The 22,409-nt window shown below is 36.6% G+C and overlaps 1 protein-coding gene across 2 annotated transcripts in view; it reads right to left on the bottom strand.

Moving 5' to 3' along the window:
- Positions 1-2,833: 2,833 nt before the first annotated feature.
- Positions 2,834-22,409, bottom strand: part of LOC127834674 (protein ECT2-like) — a 58,901-nt gene continuing 39,325 nt past the window's right edge. For both annotated transcript variants that reach the window (XM_052360694.1, XM_052360695.1), the window contains 9 exons: positions 22,238-22,334; positions 20,900-20,981; positions 20,112-20,190; positions 19,624-19,743; positions 18,669-18,812; positions 15,352-15,498; positions 14,558-14,646; positions 6,852-7,017; positions 2,834-5,670 (listed from right to left, as the gene is read on the bottom strand). In XM_052360694.1, the coding sequence (XP_052216654.1) occupies positions 5,587-5,670; positions 6,852-7,017; positions 14,558-14,646; positions 15,352-15,498; positions 18,669-18,812; positions 19,624-19,743; positions 20,112-20,190; positions 20,900-20,981; positions 22,238-22,334 (1,008 nt within the window). In that variant the 3' untranslated portion in view covers positions 2,834-5,586. The remainder of the gene's footprint in view (positions 5,671-6,851; positions 7,018-14,557; positions 14,647-15,351; positions 15,499-18,668; positions 18,813-19,623; positions 19,744-20,111; positions 20,191-20,899; positions 20,982-22,237; positions 22,335-22,409) is intronic.

Here is a 22,409-nt window from a genome sequence, read left to right as displayed (position 1 = left end):
TAATCTGATTCTTCTCTGATTTATGTGCGAAAGAGCAATTGGTAGAGTGCTCAATTCATTGAACAAATATGTATAAACACTATTATGCGAAGCTTAACAGAACATTATATTTTTGGTCGTATTATTTATTGGCCATTTGTGGTTTGATTTTGCAGAGCAGTGAAACAACACAACGAGCAATCGTAAGCAAACTGTTTAAATCAATATAAAATATCGTGTCATATAATTTAATATAATGTGTTAAATGGATTATGTTTTGGTATTTCGACGTATGTTGGAGTATTTTCTTTTCTCCGTTGTTTGTCACGTGCTATTTGTTAGGAGTTGCTGAATAAACATTAAAGATTGATATTCACTTTTTTTCGTTCATAAATATCTTTTGATTAATTATAAATATATATTGTATATATTTTTGACGCCTGTTTTTTTAACGTTTTAAAACAATGTTTTCCAAAGCTTAAATAATGCAAGTCATACCCAAGCGTAAATGAGAATAGATTAAATCTAGAATGAAGACATGGAACTTATTTGGTCGCAACGTATTAGTTGGATAATTAGATTAAAAAAAAGATTGCCGTCGTCTTTTTAAAACACAAGTCATAATTTCCTCATATTTAATAGCAGCTAAAACTAACACTTTTACTATAACCATGTAATTTATTGGCAAGCCATTTTTGTCTTTAACATGTTCACTGCCAGTAGTAATAAGCTTATTGAGGTAAATTCATAACTGTGAAGCCAGATTCAGAAAAAGACATTATATAATCGTGTCATACATTTTGTTGTGATTGATATTTTGCTAATTATTTTTATTAAACTGTAAGCAATTAACAGTATATGTAATAATGTGACACTCTACTAAAAAAGGTTATAATCCGTCTTTATTTGACCCCCCCCCCCCCCAGATCCATGGTAGTGTATCCCTTCTTTACTTGACCTCTCCCCAAAATCCGTGGTATTGAATGCGTCTGTGTAAAACAGTGTGGCGACCATTATCAGCTGCAAACAATGCACGGCTTCTGAATTAGCACATTTTTTGGTATCTCGAGAGAAAATATTACATATATATGATGGGCACACTTATACACAAATATGCAAGGCAAATGTCTTGACCATATCGATTTGTTTTGATCAATCTGGCAGGTACAGCGCATGTTTTGTATTATGCAATGTATTGAAGAGGTAAAATCATACGTGAATTAGCGAACTGTGTTTGTGGTGAGTACTGGCATAAAGATGAGAAGGCAAGAATCCCACAGTGCTCGTTACTAAGTAATTTATAGATTACTGTCGCCACTTGATAAAGCATCTACTTATCATTATTAGCAAATCTAATACTATGTCAAAAAATATACAAGCGCAGTGGTACAAGTAATATACCGAACACACCCTTAATAGCCAGATGGTTTATTGAAAACATTTTGCAGATTGTACATTTAGGGTCCTTAAAGGGCCGTCATGGATGGCCACTGATGTGAGCAAGACACGTATGTGTTCAGTTCACGTTGTCATTATCAACATGTACTGTACCAATAGCATGAGATTCATAGAGGCCTTGGTATTCCACGTGACTCCGTGCGACCATGATAATCGTGTCTGCTCAGTTATTTGATAATCCATGAGCATTGAAAACTACTGGTTAGCGAGCATTGCCCGGACGAATTATTCATTTATTCTGAGACGGATTTTATAAATGTGCTCAAGAAAAAGAACTGAGGATTTTTTTTCAGTATACCAATGACCTTAATTGAGACTTCGACATTTGAACCTGCGCCAACCACTATGACCCACCATGTGGATCACTTCTGCCAAATTAATTGATAATCCATCCTTGGTTTACACAGTTATGCCTGACAAATTGTACTAGATTGATGTCCTAAATATGACCTTGACCTTATTGCACTCGCAATTAAGTCCGGTCATACTCATCGCTTATTTTCTTTTCAGTTTTATGTGAATCCCTTCATGGTGTTCAGAGGTCTGCTCTGAGCGATTACGAGTAGATCCCGCTGCATGCCTGGCCGTCTGCTCTGAGGGATTACGAGTAGATCCCGCTGCATGCCTGGCCGTCTGCTCTGATGTTCTTATCAACTGGAGGCTGATGGACTACCCTAATGTACTGGAGGCTTACTGACTACCCTTATCTACTGGAGGCTGCTGGACTACCCTTATCTACTGGAGGCTGACGGACTACCCTAATCTACTGAAGGCTGGCGACTACCCTCATCTACTGAAGGCTTGCGACTACCCGTATCTACTTGAGGCTGGCGGACTACTCTTATCTACTGGAGGCTGACGGACTTCTCTTATCTAATGGTGGCTGGCAGACTACTCTTATCTACTGGAGGCTGATGGACTACCCTTATCTACTGGCGGACTACTCTTATCTACTGGAGGCTGATGGACTTCCCTTATCTACTGGAGGCTGGCGACTACCCTTATCTATTGGAGGCTGGCAGACTACCCTTATCTACTGGAGGCTTACAGACTACCAAGAGGTGCAGCAACAACCTTGTATTTAATAAAAATTCCATTTGAGTCGCACTCTTGAAAGATGGGGTTAACTGCCTGGTCATAAAGTGTTGTTCCAGATTAGCCAATGCAGTCCACACAGGCTAATCAGAGATGACACTTTCCGCCCAGACTGGATTTTCGTTCAGAAGAGACTTCCTTTACACACAAAAATCCATTAAAGTGGACAGTAACGCCCCAGATTAGCCTGTGCTGATTGCACAGGCCGATCACCGCCAAAACTTTAAGCACACTACTTAAGCCCCGCTTTCCTAGAACGAGGCTCATTTGAATAATAAAAAAAACCCAAATACATTCAACGCAGAGTTTACATTTTATTTTTTATGATTCTGGTGTTTGCACAAAGGCACTTAAAAATAGCGTTCATACATAGAATACAATTAATATTGTACAAATTTGTAGGGGAATTTACAATGACAATAGCAAAATAGGAAAATGTGTATATAGTATTTGTACAACTACCCATTTCTTTTTAATTGATGAATGCAAAGGTATGCACCTTTTTAATTAGTTAACAGTTTTAACTGGCAAAGACTTATTCTTTAAATGATGTACATGAATCTAGAGTAAAATATCAGTGTTTGGTAATTGTTTAGTGATTAAAATACAGAATTTGTTCAGATGAAAACATATTTTAATTGTATAAGATGCACAGGAATGAAATACTTATAGCAAGGGATTGTTTTTGAACATAAAGTTCTGTCAATATTTGTTGGAACACATTTATAACAAAATAACAGCCTGGCATTGAAAACATCTTTTTGAATTAATTTGATGGCTTAATGAGTTTTACTTAAAACTAATGTTATCAAGGGGTCAAATATTATAATACATAACTAAGACTGACTTTTTTGAGATACATACATTTACAGGAAGGTTAAAATTATTGAAGCAAAGAACAAGTATTTACAGCATAAATTACACGAATAATATAAAACATAATGTGAATGCACTGCAATGTGTGCTAGTACACAGCTATGTGGATTAAAGACAGACAGAGAAAGGACAGAAAGGGACAGAGCCAGATCTTTGTAAATTATCACAACCTATTTTCATTACACAGACTTGTAAAACAACAAAAAATAAACAAATATCAATTCAAAACAACACACTATGTATGTTAAACTCGATAATATCATTCAACAAGGGACAAAATTGTCACAAAACCAGGTTTTCATTGTGAAAAAAAATCTGATAAAGGGAGAAAACTCAAACTGAACTTTTGAAATGAACAAACAAAATTAACCCCCTTTGTAATTTTTTTTTTTTTTAATCTATTTTTAGTCGTGGCGACCTTGACATTGGAGATATTGACGTGATTCTTTCGTGCAACACACCGTCCCATGATGGTGAACAAATGTGCCAAATGATTTTAAAATCTCACAATGAATGACTTAGTTATGGCCAGGACAAGCTCATTTATGGCCATTTTTGACCTTTGAACTCAAAGTGTGACCTTGACCTTGGAGATATCGACGTAATTATTTCGCGCGACACACCGTCCAATGATGGTGAACAAATGTGCCAAATGATTTTAAAATCTGACAATGAACGACATAGTTATGGCCCGGACAAGCTTGTTCCGCCCGCCCACCAGCCAGCCCGCCCGCATTCGCCAATCTAATAACCAGTTTTTTCCTTCGGAAAACCTGGTTAATTAAGTTTAAAGCTATATGACAATTATGGAAAATCAATGACTTTATATTGTTTGAGTGCTTCACAGTAAATATTTTTTTAAACATAAAACACAAGTAATATTTTTAACTAAATCATATAAATGCTTGCCAATTATGAGGAGCATTCATAATAATTATTTAATTTTGATGAAGTTTCATGACATGATTGTATCTATCTAATAATACTATCCTGCCCATAACACTCGCAAGAGGCGTGAGGCAATACTATGAGATAGATAGATAATAAGTATGACACTGTTAGTACTGACTTTAAATTCACTGATTCAGTTCACTGTTATGTTCGAAAGCGAAATATATATAACAGTTTACTAAACCATAATACATGCTACTTGAATATAGTATATATTTTATGACACTAACTTAACAATGGCACATAGCTTGACTGAAATGTTTGCATTTCTACAAACAGTGTACGTAAAAGCAATGAATCAATGACAGATAAAACACGATCTTTTAAAGTGGTTATGATTGCATAAGAAATTATCAAGTTATTTGCATATTTTTTTTAAAGGCACTGATGCAAAGAAATCCCTTGTCATGAGTTAAAAGATTTTAATACCTGCTTCTACAAGGAATATCCGAAAAGTGTTTTCACAGTCTGATTTATTCCCCCATTATGTACTATATTTTATAATTTTAATCTTAAACAATCATATTTTGCCACATTCAATATAAAACAAGTTGACAAACATTGCTTTAAAGAAAAAACACTACTTATTATTAGCATATTAACGTTCATAGCTACAGAGCTGTTCAAACATGGGTGACTTAAAAATAACATTCTGTTGCAGTGGAAATGTAATTTACCGTACACTTCCATGTAAGACAGAGTTAAAATGGGCATCATATTTTGATTATGTAAATTTAAAGAAGTTGCATCACAAATTATGTAGAAATTTATTAATCTTTAGAATGTTTTCAGAGTCTATGAATGATCTTTCCAAACAGCCCTCGTCGATATTAAATAAGCGTTGCAACTACATGATGGAAATCTGTTATCTTTTTATTATAAAACTAGTACTGACAAGTCACTAAATTAAAAAATATATATATCTTATTTCAGTTGAATGATCATTTTGAAAGAATGGTCAACAAAATATTGATAAAACAATTGTTACCAAGGGTGAAATTATTTAATTAATTAGAAAAATGCCTGATTCAGTTTGAATGCATGATCTTGTTTTTCCAACTACACATTGGACTCAAAGGTAACATTTCTCCTGGACCACTTCATGAGTCCAGTGCAGTCACTCCGTAACAAGCTGAAACTATAGCTTCTAGTGAATCTCGCTAATCTAGGTTTCCTGTGGCCCCTAATGGATCCAGTGACACCCAGTTGTGCAGGGGCCAGCGCGGGTCAGTCTAAGGGACCCTTCATAGAGAACGCCCCCAGACTCAGAGTGTCGTCGTCGAGGTAACCGATGCTGATGTTGTCATCATTCTGGAATAACAGAAGAGCTGGTGAAGCATTTTAGATGATGCTTTTGGAGGCAAAACAAAGGTGCGTATACTGCACACTTCGGCTCAATTGGTCCTTGTGGGCTAATGCTCTATCTAAAAGTACCCCAGGTAGTCATAAGTTAACTACAATGAACCATGGGAAATACGCCTTGAGGCACCCAGCCATACTCCAGGGTACTTTTTAATATATTTTCCATACCCGGGGTAGTTTGAAGTATACTTTAAAGTACCAGGGGTACTCTTAAGTAGTACCCGAGTAAAAAATGACCAATCGAGCTTTACTTGTGTTGAGTTATCAGAACATAATGCCTACTGCCAATGGTAAGAAAAGAAGTATGTGTTTTTATTATAAATAAAACTTGTTCTTTCCAACTGTGAGAGATATCAAACAAATAGGCCCCCCCCCCCACCTTCCAAAGTGCAAAAGATAAAGAGATAACAATATGTATTGATGTTCCGGTTTCAGCTTGACGGACGGAGTTTCCTTGTGTTCGTGAAGTGGATAATTGTAATTTAAAACAAGAGATGTGTTTGTCTGAAATACAATGCCCCCTATTGCGCCGCTTTGAAATAAAATTTCAATATATCATTTGGCAGGTTTAGAAATTATTTCCCTTTATAAGCTTATTACTTCCCTTGGATTGTATTTTTTGACTTTTGACCTTGACCTTTCACCACTGAAAATGTGCAGCTTCATGAGATACACATGCATGCCAAATATCAAGTTGCTGTCTTCAATATTCAAAAAGTTATGACCAAACTTTAACCAAGGTTAAAGTTTTGGGACACACACAATGAATGAATGACAGACAGACAGGCCAAAAACAATATGCCCCCAAATATTCGATCCGGGGGCATAAAAATCAAAGTAGGGAAGTGGCATCCCTCCCTAGCCCCTCCCCAATGGCCCCACAGGGGGTAATATGCCCTTCCCCCATTAGAAGGTTCAACTTAGCTCTGAATTTGTATATAGATCTAGCAAAGTTGAGAACGATTTGTAAAATACGTTTGATATAAAGGGTGGAAATCAGCTGAAACGAGGAAAAATCACACACAATGAAAGTTTTTAAAACACAACATTCAGATACCTCACCCGTCCTTAAAACAGCTAAAAAAGTTCCCATATTTAGCATGCGTTCACAACTCAAGGCAGTATTTTACCGATGTGAGGTCGATGCTGCTGGCCAGACGTTTGCCATGGAGGTTGCCGGGGGTAAAGTCACGCGAGCTGTCCTTCACAAACGGGCTGAACACGTGCGACACTGCTCGCTTGATCCGCCGTGGCGTCTTGTTGAACGAAAAGGCTCTACTCACTCGACGGCTGAACCTGTAGAATGGAGTAGGATGCATGTGTAGTACCTTGATATGAAATGCTTTTTGGGAAAACTGGGACTTAATGCATGGGCATAAAGTGTTGTCCCAGATTTTCCTCAGTGCAAGACTAAGCAGGGACAACACTTTCCGCTTTTATGGAATTTTTCCTTAAAAGGTCTCCTCTAAACCATAATCCGAGTGTAAACCAGGGTAGGCAGAAAGATTAGCATGTGTGGACTCTGGAAAAAACTTTACGCAAATGCATTAAATCTATTTTTCTTAGAGCACAGCTCATATAATCCTGGAGGTCTCATTTAAGTTTTGAAAGTAAGCAGATGAAAACAAGAGATGTGTTTGTCTGAAACACAATGCCCCCTTCTGCGCCGCTCTAAAGCCATATATTTGACCTTGAAGGATGACCTTGACATTTCGCCACTTAAAATGTGCAGCTCCATGAGATACACATGCATGCCAAATATCAAGTTGCTATCTTTAATATTGCAAAAGTTATGGGCAAAGTTTTCGGACGGATGGACAGACTGACTGACGGACATAAAAAAGTATTAGTTGAATATAAATTTACGTTTACTGTTTTTGTTCACGGCATAAGAACAGAAGTCAGGCATTTAGGAATAATTTGACAATATAGCTAGCTGAATTCCGTGCCTCATGGGTTTTTATTTAAACCACTGTTTTCTGGGTGTATGGTCTTGTTGTTTTCTTTTATACTTCATCAGAGCTGCGAATGAGAATGATATTAGTGTAAATAGACTACAAAATAATAGCATTGTGATTAATGCTTAGAAATTATAATTAACAATTATAAACTTAGCCTCAAGAAAACTATATGGGAGTAATGGTCATCAATGTAAATCTTTCCAAAAAACCTATACACCATTGATCTTATTAATCATTGAGTTTTTCACACTGCTTGCATGCACATTAGTTTGCACACTTTATAACACTGTATTTCTATAAAAACCTTTAGACACACTAATTGTTTTTGATTGAAAATACCAACATAGACCAAGCAAGCAAAGTAAATGGTAACATATAAGCTTTATGTAATGAAATACAGTACATATGGTGAATATTTACTCAGATTCAGGTTTAAGCATTAAAATGATCACACAAATATTGTTATTCAATGTTGTATATGGGCCTCTCTCTGTGAAAAGGTGGTTAAATGCATGTGCTTAAAGTGTTGTCCCAGATTAGCCTGTGCAGTCCGCACAAGCTAATCAGGGACGACACTTTCTGCCTAAATTGGGTTTTTACTAAGACTTTCTTTAAACGAAAATTATCATAAAAGCAGAAAGTGCCGTCCCTGATTAGCCTGTGCAGACTGCACATGCATTAAACCCCCTTTCCAAAGAGCAAGGCCCTTATTATAACATGAGAAGTCAGTACAATACAAATACTGGGGTTGATTACATATTTATTGTTTCATATATGTCATATATGTAAACCCTTTACCAGTTCTAAATACGTATTTTGATGTACCTTTTAGTCCCTTAGAAAGTTAAATTTAATTAAAGACTAGATTCTTAATAGATTAAAAATTTAAAAGTTTCATTTCCAACCCTTAAATACTGATGAGCAGCAAACAGCATAAAACCTGAAGAGACTGCAAGTTACTCGCAGGCTGATCTGGTTTTATGCTGGTTACAAAAGCCATTTTCACTTTGCTTCTTATGGGAGAGGGTTAAATTGGAGAAAGGGATCGCTGATAAGAACCTGAGATGGTCACATGATAACTTGTATTACATGTTTACTCCTTAATAAATGCTCACAGGCTTTACAATTTCCTAAATGGGTATCATGTGAGTGTTTCAACAAGACCAGAGGTCTAATTCAGAATGGAGTTGTTGTTATTACACATGCGGTTGAGTGGGAAGGGTTTTTTAATGGGGGCATTTGTATATATATTTATAAGGGAATATACAGTTCAATTGCGAGGATTTGTTGCATTACTGCAGAGCTACAGATCAGATTATTTGACCCACTGATTTTTTTGTTAAATATTTGTGAGTACAGTTTTTAATGCATTGTTTTACATGTGTAATGCATAAATACACAGATACTTGTCTTATCTGGAGCTATGCAGGACTTTTTTTTAACATACAGTAGCAATGACTGCCTATACAACGTCACAACAGCATTCTGTTTATGATTCTTCGCGACAATATGGAATTCTAGCTATGAATATATAAATGTCTATAGAATAAATTGTCCATGTTCTTCAAATAGTGCATAAGTCATGTTTGGTTATTTTTTAGATGATGCAAAAAGTATATGCTATACTGGAAATTTGAAGTAATGTTTTGCCAGATGTTTTTTACAGATCATTAAAAACATGGTTTGTTAATTGATTATCAAAGCCAGTATTTGTGCAAATGGGTAAAAATATTCTTTGGGCTGGGTCGGTGGATCAAAATTTAAATACCCGAGAAAATTTGAGTCAGGTCAGGTATTTAATAAGTAAATTAAAATATAATTAAGTTAATTTTCATTACATGTTTCAGCTCATTAAATATTCAACTGTCAGTCAATGCAGTTCATGAAGACAGTCATTGTTTCTATAAGTTTAATTTATTTAATAATGAATTAAATACTGAAGTATATGCAACCTTGTTAAACGTTATCAGCAAATGTGCGTGATGCATGTCAAAAATCTACTTATTCAAACATAATTGCGTTACAACGCCTGGTAAAATTACTCTTCAGCAAAAAAGCTTCCCATACTTTGAGAGGGGAAAAAAACAATAACAAATGACATTAAACATTAATACTTTTGGTTTGTCATTTATATTTATTTATGAATCACAGGAATAGAAAAATGCTTAAAATGATAAACACCATAATTTTACTGCACTTATTTCATATATCTACACTTAAAACAGTTAAATATATCTACACTTTAAGCATATAATGATCTACTATGTAACCAGCGACCCAAACCAGTATCATTTAAAAAAAACTTTTAACCGGATCCGAGGGTATTTTGTGACCCGCAGATTCAGGTTTTTTCGGGTACACGTTAGATCATTAGCCAGTATGTCACAAAATACTTGCCCATAAGCATGTTATAAAATACAGTTCATAATTTTATAATCTTTTCTATGTGAAATACAAAATGTTTTCACCAGGGTCCTGTCTCAACTAGTGTTTGATTAAACTAAACACAGTTTTCATGGTAACATTGTTTTTTTACCAATGACAGTTAATGTTTTCTCACAAACTATAACTATGCCTTGGATACTTTATCTAATATTTAAGTAGAAAATGTCTTACTAAGCTGCCATTCAAATAAAATATTAATAAAATCACAAACATTTACTTTCAATGTAATTAAAATGTAAATTATGTGGGCAAATAGTATGAAAAATGGACTAAAGCAGGTTTTGAAGAACATCAACAATATACATCATTATTAGAACAGCAACCTTTCTTGAGTACTACACTGTTAATGAGCTTTTGGCATAGACTGCTATCATAAAATAATACTTTCATTTAGAAAATAAAATACACTGTAACTCCAACAAATGAAACCAAAGTGTCAATTGACCGGAGTATGAGTTCAGTGCTCATATATTGTAATTGTGATCAGGAATGACACTTTGCCCTATAGATCAATAGATTTTCATCATTTAACCCTTTACCACTGAGATACGTATTTTCACGCATTTGTAGTCCCTTAGAAAGTTAAATTTAATTTAAGACCTTTCTTACTAGATTCAAGTTTTAAAGGCTTCATCTCCAAACCTTAGATACTGATGAGCAGCAAACAGCATAAAACCTGAACAGACTGCGAGTTACTCGCATGCTGTTCTGGTTTAATGCTGTTTGCACATTGCCATTTCACTTTGTTTCTGAGTGGGAAAGGATCAAAGGAGGTCTCTTTTGAATGAAAATCCAGTCTTATAACATGAGTAGCGCCCCTAGCAGCACATAAATTAATGATTTAATTTCTCTTTCACTGTCATATTTGAAACTGCATTTTAGCAGACAATATTAAAATGTCTATAAATAAGCATGGAAATAAAACATGCATAGGTAATCTTGTCCACATTGTCAAAGATGCCAAAGATTTTAAAGATCTATAGCTCATAAATATTGGATTTCCAGTTACCATGAAGCACGTTATATTGGAGTGACAGTGTAAAAGACAACGAGGCAAGTTAACAAAAATGATGATTCATACAACAAAACTGTGAATACTTCTGACCTAAAAGACATCATTCATTTTCTATGAAATATGTGATCTAGATTGCTATTTAAGGTAACATTATTTAGATATTTTATATCTAATATCCTGTATTCCTTCTAATTTACATGATAAAATGTATTTAAGATGATCACAGTCAGCCAAAATGCCCATTTAATAAAAAAGTATATATAATACAAGTAATGTATTGACATTATTCTTGTAATACCTTAACTTCCACAGTGAACTATTAAGTGCAAAACAAAACAACACAATGACCATCCAAGTATACATACAGATAATAGATATGGGCCAAGCTCTGTGAAAAAGGGGTTTGATGTATGTGCATAAAGTGTCATCCCAGATTAGCCTGTGCAGTCTGCACAGGCTAATCAGGGACGACAATTTCCGCCTAAACTGCATTTTTGCTAAGAAGAGACTTTCTTTAAACGAATAATATCATAAAAGGGGAAAGTGTCATCCCTGATTAGCCTGTGTGGACTGCACAGTCTAATCTGGGACGACACTTTACGCACATGCATTAAACCCCCTTTTCACAGAGCAAGGCCCATATTTAACCATATCCTTTTAAACTATAAATTCATACTTTCATACATTGATAGAAGTTAAATGCTTACCAGTATATAGCTCAGACATATTGGCCTAACACACAATAACTTATATGAAAATAACGACAACAAATTATAACCACAAACTAATTAAAAAATTTTACATGAAAATAAATATCCTCATTTTTCTGCATAAGTCAAGTATGTTATTGAAGTAAAGTTAAACTAACAGAGTTTCTCCGAGTGTTGATTTACAAGGAAATATTCAAAGCGTTCTATGGATAAGGTCTGGTTTAAAAAATCATAAAAAATGAATTTACCTGAATACCTGGCCACCTGCTCTGCCTTAGGTTGATTTATCCCAGACAAACAATATTTTAGGAATGGCCTTACATACTCCTTTTACATGAATATATTAAAGAAGCGTTAATGTGAATAACTTTATTTTCCAACAAGAATCAGATTAAATAGATGTAAGAATTTCTCACTAACTTAATATTATGTTGTCATATGAAACACATGCATGTTCAAAAACATATAATGAATATAGAACACACAATTCAAGTGTGTAACTTATCAGGTTAATGTATGCAAGCTTTAAGAAGATCAACCTGGGCAGTCTTAATGCATGTGCTAATGCATGTTGCGTAGTGTTGTACCAGATCAACCTGGGCAGTCTTAATGCGTGTGTTAATGCATGTTGCGTAGTGTTGTACCAGATCAACCTGGGCAGTCTTAATGCATGTGCTAATGCATGTTGCGTAAAGTGTTGTACCAGATCAACCTGGGCAGTCTTAATGCATGTGCTAATGCATGTTGTGTAAAGTGTTGTACCAGATCAACCTGGGCAGTCTTAATGCGTGTGTTAATGCATGTTGCGTAGTGTTGTACCAGATCAACCTGGGCAGTCTTAATGCGTGTGTTAATGCATGTTGTGTAAAGTGTTGTACCAGATCAACCTGGGCAGTCTTAATGCATGTGCTAATGCATGTTGTGTAAAGTGTTGTACCAGATCAACCTGGGCAGTCTTAATGCGTGTGTTAATGCATGTTGCGTAGTGTTGTACCAGATCAACCTGGGCAGTCTTAATGCGTGTGTTAATGCATGTTGCGTAGTGTTGTACCAGATCAACCTGGGCAGTCTTAATGCATGTGCTAATGCATGTTGTGTAAAGTGTTGTACCAGATCAACCTGGGCAGTCTTAATGCGTGTGTTAATGCATGTTGAGTAAAGTGTTGTACCAGATCAACCTGGGCAGTCTTAATGCGTGTGCTTATGCATGTTGCGTAGTGTTGTACCAGATCAACCTGGGCAGTCTTAATGCATGTGCTAATGCATGTTGAGTAAAGTGTTGTACCAGATCAACCTGGGCAGTCTTAATGCGTGTGTTAATGGATGTTGCGTAAAGTGTTGTACCAGATCAACCTGGGCAGTCTTAATGCGTGTGTTAATGCATGTTGCGTAAAGTGTTGTACCAGATCAACCTGGGCTGTCTTAATGCATGTGTTAATGCATATTGCGTAGTGTTGTACCAGATCAACCTGGGCAGTCTTAATGCGTGTGTAAATGCATGTTGCGTAAAGTGTTGTACCAGATCAACCTTGGCAGTCTTAAAGCATGTGTTAATGCATGTTGCGTAGTGTTGTACCAGATCAACCTGGGCAGTCTTAATGCGTGTGCTAATGCATGTTGCGTGGTGTTGTACCAGATCAACCTGGGCAGTCTTAATGCGTGTGCTAATGCATGTTGCGTAGTGTTGTACCAGATCAACATGGGCAGTCTTAATGCGTGTATTAATGCATCTTGCGTAAAGTGTTGTACCAGATCAACCAGGGCAGTCTTAATGCGTGTGCTAATGCATGTTGCGTAGTGTTGTACCAGATCAACCTGGGCAGTCTTAATGCGTGTGCTAATGCATGTTGCGTAGTGTTGTACCAGATCAACCTGGGCAGTCTTAATGCATGTGCTAATGCATGTTGCGTAGTGTTGTACCAGATCAACCTGGGCAGTCTTAATGTGTGTGCTAATGCATGTTACGTAGTGTTGTACCAGATCAACCTGGGCAGTCTTAATGCGTGTGCTTATGCATGTTGCGTAGTGTTGTACCAGATCAACCTGGGCAGTCTTAATGCATGTGCTAATGCATGTTGCGTAGTGTTGTACCAGATCAACCTGGGCAGTCTTAATGCGTGTGGTAATGTATGTTTCAAAGTGTTGTACCAGATCAACCTGGGCAGTCTTAATGCATGTGTTAATGCATGTTGCGTAGTGTTGTACCAGATCAACCTGGGCAGTCTTAATGCGTGTGCTAATGCATGTTGCGTAGTGTTGTACCAGATCAACCTGGGCAGTCTTAATGCGTGTGTTAATGCATGTTGAGTAAAGTGTTGTACCAGATCAACCTGGGCAGTCTTAATGCGTGTGTTAATGCATGTTGCGTAGTGTTGTACCAGATCAACCTGGACAGTCTTAATGCGTGTGTTAATGCATGTTGCGTAAAGTGTTGTACCAGATCAACCTGGGCAATCTGCACAGGCTTAACAGGGACAATACTTTCTGCCTTAACTGGACTTTTGCTTAAATGAGACTGCCTTAAAGAAAAATTCCATGAAAGGCAAGTGTATTTCATTATTAGCCTATTCAGACTGCTCTGTCTAATCTAAGACAACACATTTCCTACATTCATTAAGCACCTTTTCCCCAGAGGTTAGCTCCATGTAAATAAGTGCAAAGAAAGACCAAGACTGCTGGATGATGCTAGAGTTCTGTGCCCCTACCTGCTGGCTGCCTTGCTCAGTTTTTGTCCAGACAGGTCCACCGTGCTCACCTGGAACTCCTCCCCGTCCACCTTGGAGATGAGGCTCTCCTGAAAAACAGGGGCACACAACTGGGTGCTAGATTGAAGCAAATCAGGTTCTCATACAAGAGCAGACAACTGTGAACAGCTGGATTTAAACAAAACAGGTAATAATAAGAACAGGGGCAGACAACTGGGTGCAGGATTGTAGCAAATCAGGTCCTCATACAACAGGAGACAACTATGAACAGCTGGGTTTACGCAAAACAGGCTATAATTAGAATAGGGGCCGAAAACTGGGTGCAGGGTTATAGCAAATCAGATTCTCAAAAAAAACAGGGGAAGACCACTTTGTACTCCTTTTTAATAATTGAGAGTCTAGTTGTTTAATAAAGAAGTAATTGCCCAACAGAAAGCATAAGGACAAAAAAATAGTTTGTTGCCGTTGACAGATTTGAGCTAATCAATTTACAGCAAAGTGAGACTATCATAGTGGGAAAGAAATGAGATTCATAACAGAAACACAGAAAATTATCCATTACTTTCATGTTTTTTTTTTACTGGTTCAAACCGTGAACTACCAATTTTAATATTGCCAAATTAAGCCAATGAAAGCAAGCATAAAACACGCCTTGATTATGTTGATCTGTACAACACAATAAAAGTTATCAATAAAGATAACTCTTATTTTCAATGTTTCAAACAGTAAACTACCAGTTTCAATATTTTTAAATAAATAAAAAAGAACGCAAGCATAAAACAAGCCCAGCTTACATAGTCAGTGCGACACACAGTGTTTGCTATGGACTTGGCCACAGATGTTATCAAAGTGCTCTTGGACACGTCCTCTGAGTCCATCATGAAGGAGTAGAACTTGTCCTTCATGTCTTCTGTGTTCTTCACAATCAGGCCAAAGGCATCCTAAAACAAATTTTTCTAGTAAAATTCATTTTAATTAGTAATTACTTACCTGCTATCATATTGCTACTAACTCCGAAGGATCGTAATTAACCCGGAAACTTTCTGTCCTAGACGCATAGCGGATTTTCTAATCTATCTCTTTGATGATAAGAAACTTTCTCTTAGCTCCATCAAAGGATACAGATCTGTGCTTTCGCATACCTTGGCTTTTCGTAAGTCATCACAAGTCTGTGCTGACCCAGCCATTTCGGAATTGATCCGAGCCATGGAACTTAAACGCCCTGTGTCTCGTTCTCTTACCCCCAAATGGAATTTGGCTTGTGTTCTTGGATCGCTTATTAAAGCTCCCTATGAACCACTTAATCAGGCTTCTTTACAGTTCCTAACCTGGAAGACCGTTTTCCTTCTTACCATGGCTTCATCCAAACGTAGAAGTGAAATTCATGCTCTTTTTATCGAAGAAAGCCATCTTCGTTTTGATTCCTCCGATGGCTCTGTCACTTTGTTGTGTCAGCCAGGATTCCTTGCTAAAAATCAACTACCCTCAATGGCTTCTAAACCCTTCAAGGTCCCAAGTCTTTCTAGAACTTGTGGAAATGAAGATGAAGATAGACTCCTCTGCCCTGTCAGGTCTTTGAAGTTCTATCTTAGTAGAGTTAAGTCTATTCGAGGTTCTCGCAAGAGACTCTTCATTCCCTTAAAAGGGGGGGGGCGATGTGTCTGCGGCTTCTATTTCCCGTTGGGTAGCCTCGACTATAAAAAGGGCTTACTCTTCTCTTTCTTCAAGGGATTCATCCTTTTTTAAGATTAGACCGCATGAATTACGAGCAATGTCGGCTTCGTGGGCGTATATTAATCATACCCCACTCTCTGACGTGCTTCAAGCTGCTTTCTGGAGGAATCAGACCACTTTTTCATCTTTTTATCTTCGTTCTCTGGAGTGCTTACAGGACAACTTGTATTTGTTGGGCCCCCTTGTGGTTGCACAAACGGTAGTATCTTCTACGGCATAGGTATATTACGCTTATCCGTGAATTAAGTTAATACCGTAATAACGAAGATTAGCTGAGAACCCGTGATATGGGTTCCGCTGTGATGGGGAGATTTTCGCGAACCTTCCCGCCGCAGCTGCAAAGTCAGCAATATGATAGCAGGTAACGTAATTAAGCTATTAAAACAAATTTTTCTAGTAAAATTCATTTTAATTAGTAATTACTTACCTGCTATCGGTAAGTCCCACCTCCCACCCTGCTCTTCGTCTAATATTTTCATATTGTTCTTTGGAATAAGAGTGATTCTGGGTAATATCCTGTTTTGGTTGTACGGCTACACGGCACTATGTGACCGTTCTGACCTGACCGACGGGTTTATGAAAAGTGTGGGATTCTTTGGACAGAAAGTTTCCGGATTAATTACGATCCTTCGGAGTTAGTAGCAATATGATAGCAGGTAAGGTAATTAAGCTATTAAAAACACGTTAGAAATAGTTATGACCAATATATGTTTAGTTTCGTTTAAACCTATTTATTTCACCTCCATTGCATCAAAATCTTACGTCTAATTCAAATGCCCTCAAATCTGTTTCCTGGGTAGAACTAGTACTTTTTGTGTCTTTGGGGGATATCTAAAGAGGGCTCCCAAAGTGGGGATCTAAATCTGTAACTTTCCGGTTGCTAGGCGGCCACCATATCCACTATGCCACAGCAACAAATAAAAGTAATTATTAGATTTTTAGTTCAATTTGAGTACACATTTATTATGATCATGTTTTAAATAGGTTCCTACACTCAAACCTGTATAAAAAACAATACAAATAAAAAGAAACTGAAATAAACTCATCATATTAATGTTCTTAAAAAATTGTATCATAATCTAAAATCATCACTTAAAATACTTCACAAGAGGTTTGCTAGGTTCATTATGCACAATTTAAGTTACCCAATTTGTAAGAAGCATCATGACCTTGGCCCATATGTTTACCCTGTCTCTAAAGTTACAGTGAGACCATGCAAGCCTGAATGTTAACATTAATATCACTTGAGACTGAGATATTACAATCCTGCCAATATAAAGCAGAGGATCTGAGCAAACCTATTTCAACCTTAATCCATGCAGGGAATGCAGGCTTTTTATCCCCATGCTTTTTGAAAAGCGTGGGGATATTGTGGTTATCTCCGCCGTCTGTCTGTCCGTCCAGGCCACTATTATCTCCTACACTATTAGCACTAGAACCTTGAAACTTACACGCATGATAGCTATGAGCATATGTGCGATGGTGCACTATTCGGAATTTTGATCTGACCCCATGGTCAAAAGTGATGGGGGTTGGGGTGGGGCCGGGTCAGAGATTTTCACTTATTTTTATGCCCTCGGTATGATGAATTGGCCATAACTTTTGCAATATTGAAGACAGCAACTTGATATTTGGCATGCATGTGTTTCTCATGGAGCTGCACATTTTGAGTGGTGAAAGGTTAAGGTCAAGGTCATCCTTCAAGGTCAAAAGAACAAATCCAAGGGAAGTAATAAGCTTTAGAGGGAGGTAAGTAAATAACCTGCCAAATGATATACAATTTTTAGATAAATCAAAGCGGCGCAGGAGAGAGCATTGTGTTTGTTTTTCCTTCAAGGTCAAAGGTAAAAAAACAAATCAAAGGGAAGTAATAAGCTTTAAAGGGAGGTGAGTAATGAACCTGCCAAATGATTTTTTTTTAATAAATCAAAGTGGCGCAGGAGGGGGCATTGTGTTTCTGACAAACACATCTCTTGTTTTATGTTATTGTACATTAACTTCTTCATTTCTACACCGATTCACTTCCAATTGATACTGGACATCTCTTATGACAATACGGTCAATCTCAACTATGCATGGCCCCATTACCAACCCTGGGGTGCCCCCTGAGTCAAACATGCGGCTTGGGGATACGCGTCGGCCTCTGGCGCCATTTCTAGTGTTAATTTTGACACTGTTTACCTGAATTCTTACATAAATATCATTTGAAACCATTGAACAAAAATAGTTCAAGACTGCACACTAGTCCTGCAGGACGAGTGCCTTTAAGTTTTCACTCATCCAGCAAACACATGCACTTGTCCTTCAAGAGAAAACCCCGCTTAGAATTTCCTAGTTCTTCGCTAGTTGACTTAGGCTTATTTCTAGGGATGTATACCTTGCAGTCCTTGGCCTCGAGGATATCCAGAACTTTCTTGACACACTGCAGGGGCAGGAACTCCAGGTGTTTGTAGCCCTTCTGGGGCGTTTTTGAGGCTGCAGGACTCTTAGAATGTAGCACTTTTGTTCTGCGTTTGCAAATCTGCAACAAACAGGAATCCATTTGAATGTCCAAGAAATGGTGGTTGAAAATAAATGTACACAATTACCTCAGCCAATTAGAAGATAGGCAGATACAACTGTGAATTAATGCTTTAAAATAACAACACAAATGGTTTATTGGTATTATCTTGTCTTTGTCTTAATTAACTTTTAATTCCTCTGCATTTCGCATTTTCCGCAGCACACAGAATTTGAATGGTTGAGTTAGAGACAACGGTATCTAAAACAGAAATGTTATGAAATATTAACAAGCAAATTCGTAGAATTGATATCCCCCGCAACATATGCTTTGTTTGAGGATGGGTGCAAATCAGACGCCAAAGCACTTCCAAGATATGGCTCCGGACACAAAAGTGACGGACGGACGGACAGCGCCAAAACAATATCCCTCCGCCTCTGGCGGGGAATATATACTCATACCAAGTTTCAATGAAATCCGCCAAAGCACTTCCAAGATATGGCTCCGGACACAAAAGTGCCTATCGTAAAAAGCATTTTTTCAAGATACAAAGTGCCATAACTCTGTTTTTAACAGATGGTATACAATGCCATTTGGCGTGCATCATCCTCTTATGCATATATATATACTCATACCAAGTTTCAACGAAATCCGCCAAAGCACTTCCAAGATATGGCTCCGGACACAAAAGTGCCGGACGGACGGACAGCCGGACGGAAGGACAACGCCAAAACAATATCCCTCCGCCTCTTGCGGGGGATAATAACTTGAATTAGCTTAAAAAACATTAATCCTCAAAAAGTACTTCTATTCTTTTCATAATAAATCTTACCACAATACAGTCAGAAAAGAGAAAGAGAGATAGAGGCGCTCCTCGATCAGACAGGGCGTCAGACAGCTCAATGACGTCCATACGAGACACAAAGTTACGATGTGATGACAGGAGGGTTGCCTGGAAAATACAAAAGAGCTCATGTTCTAATGTTCTTACACAATGACAAAAACGTGTGGGTTTTACTCTGTGAAAAGGGGTTTTTATGCATGTGCATAAAGGGTTATCCCAGATTAGCCTGTGAAGGTAAATTGTGAACTAGGCTTGATAGGTTCTTTGACTAATATCTCAGAGCTTGTATTATGGTTTTTGTCAGAAGTTAAGTTATACAATAATTTAAGGTAAATTTACAAAAATACAAGGTGAGAACACATCTATGAACAGCCAAAAAACTGAGGCTTTAGATAAATTAAAGGATATACATGTCCTTTACTTAATCATTGACTCATATAAATAAAAACATATAATATACATTAAAGAAAACATACCGGACAGTTTTCAATGTCTTTCATGATATCAAACATGACCACTTGACTTTCTGTTCTTCTCTTGTCCTCATTGATATGTCTGAAAGTGTAATAGTAATGTTAAATGCCATTTTGGTGAAAAAAATAGACCTACCATTTCTCTTGATTAATGTCACAGACAAAATTGTGTTGTACGTCATAATGATTTTAATAGGGCTATACTTCTCATTCTATGTGGGTTATATGTGCAGTGTTCTTTTTCACCATTTTGGGAATGGGACTGGGTCCCTTTGGATTGGGAAAATTTTCGGCGTTTTGACTAAAATTGGGAAATTAAGTGTTGTTGTTTTGCTAAAAATGCTTCAAAATTGAGAATACAAGTTTTGTCATTATTATTTCTTATTAAGGTTGAACTTATATGGAAGGGAGAAGTACAAAATATTGAGATCTAAAAAAAAAATATTTTGAATGAAAAAATACACAAACTAACATGTGTTGGAACATTCACTTTTACTACTGCATGTCTGGACATTGACGCATGTCAATATATGAGACATTAAACCTCTTTTTAAAAACTTTGAAAAAAATAATGTAAAAAAAGAAAAAATAATTGTACACAAAAAATACATGTTTTCAAGCTTTGCATACTATATCAATTTCAAAATATAAAGATCAATAATAATTCAAAGAAGACATTCAAGTTATAATAAATGTCTATTTATTTTACTTTTAAAGAATTAAAACATGAGCAAACTGTTTTAAGAGTTAAATAAAACCTCAGAACATAACTTTGTTACAAAGGTACTTACGTCATAACTTCCTTTAAAACATTATTGGCTTTTTCTAACTCCACATAATCTGGATTGGATTTTGGAGTATGTTTTAAAATATCTAAAAAGAAAAAGACATCATTACAATAACAACAAGCAAATTTATTGAATTGATATTCTCACAAAAAATATATTTTGTGAAAACCAGATGGACAGATGACAGACGGACAAGGCAATTATATATCCCTCCGCGTTTGGCAGGGGAAAACAAAGAATACAATAATCAATTGGGCATATATGCAAGTATTACAATGAACAATTTCAAATCTTTTTGCTCAACACAAACAACTCAACAGGAACTAGAAATGTGTCACAGAAAATGATGCCAACACAACACAAGTTTGGAATCAGACCAAAACCATTACATATATAATATTCTACAGTGGACAAAAAAGACAAAGGGCCATAATGCAGTCCAAACTGGTAAAATAAAGATCATTCAATTGTGAAGTTTAAGCAAGTAGCTAAACAGGAGTTTTAAAGCACAAGCTTCTGTATGTACCCAGTACGCACTAATAGACTAATGTAATGCTTAATGCCTCCCAATTGTCAGGCATAAAAAAATTATATTATTCACCTAAGGAAAATTAAATTATTTGGTTTTCAATCCAAAGTTCTTTAACAGGAAAGACCAACACTTTGCTGCTTAAGTTATATTGATAACTACAAAGATTCCAAACACATAAGTTAACCCTTTCCCGCTGAGAAGCAAAGTGAAAACGGCTATATGCAACCAGCATAAAACCAGAACAGCCTACAAGCAGTCTGTTCAGGTTCTATGCTGTTTGCTGCTCATCAGTATCCCAGGGTTAGACATAAAGCCTTTAAAACTTAATTTTTTTTTATAAAAGGTCTTTAATTTCATTAGATTTTCTAATTGAATACAAATGTGTCAAGTGTGTATCTGAGTGTAAAAGCTTTAAAACCAGAATAATGTAAAGAAAAATAAATACTCAAAATCAATGAATATTTCGTAATATATTTCCTTATAGCAATAGCCAAAAGTGGTATGGTTACATGGATTTAATGATATACAAAATGCTCGTTTTTATTTTTTGTGTCACAATATATTCCATATGAATTTTCTGCGATGATGTCCAAACATTTACGAGCAAACGCGAGATTGGCTTCAGGTCTCGTCCCAAGCATGAAGTAGTTCTCATGAGATGCACGAAGCCAATCTCCTGTTTGCTAGTAAATGTTGGGATATTGTAGCGGAAATTAACATGGAATATATTGTCACAAAAAACAACAACAAAAACAGCATTTTGAATTTCGTTCAATCTATACATATCTGGGGTAGAGTTAAATTCTCACCATTTAAAAGCAGGGTAATACTGGGGAGCCTTTGTACAGGCCGTATCAACAACTCTGTCAATGTCTGCCTGCCACACTCTGGCTTGGTTTGACACACCTGGCAATACAGTGCATTTCAAAGTTTACAAATCCAATGTACTGTTTTGTGTTTTACACAGAAGAAAGTATTTTA

The sequence above is a fragment of the Dreissena polymorpha genome, chromosome 6 (genome assembly GCF_020536995.1).
Source record: "Dreissena polymorpha isolate Duluth1 chromosome 6, UMN_Dpol_1.0, whole genome shotgun sequence".
NCBI lineage: Eukaryota > Metazoa > Mollusca > Bivalvia > Myida > Dreissenidae > Dreissena > Dreissena polymorpha.
This window is presented reverse-complemented; position numbering and strand designations above follow the sequence as displayed.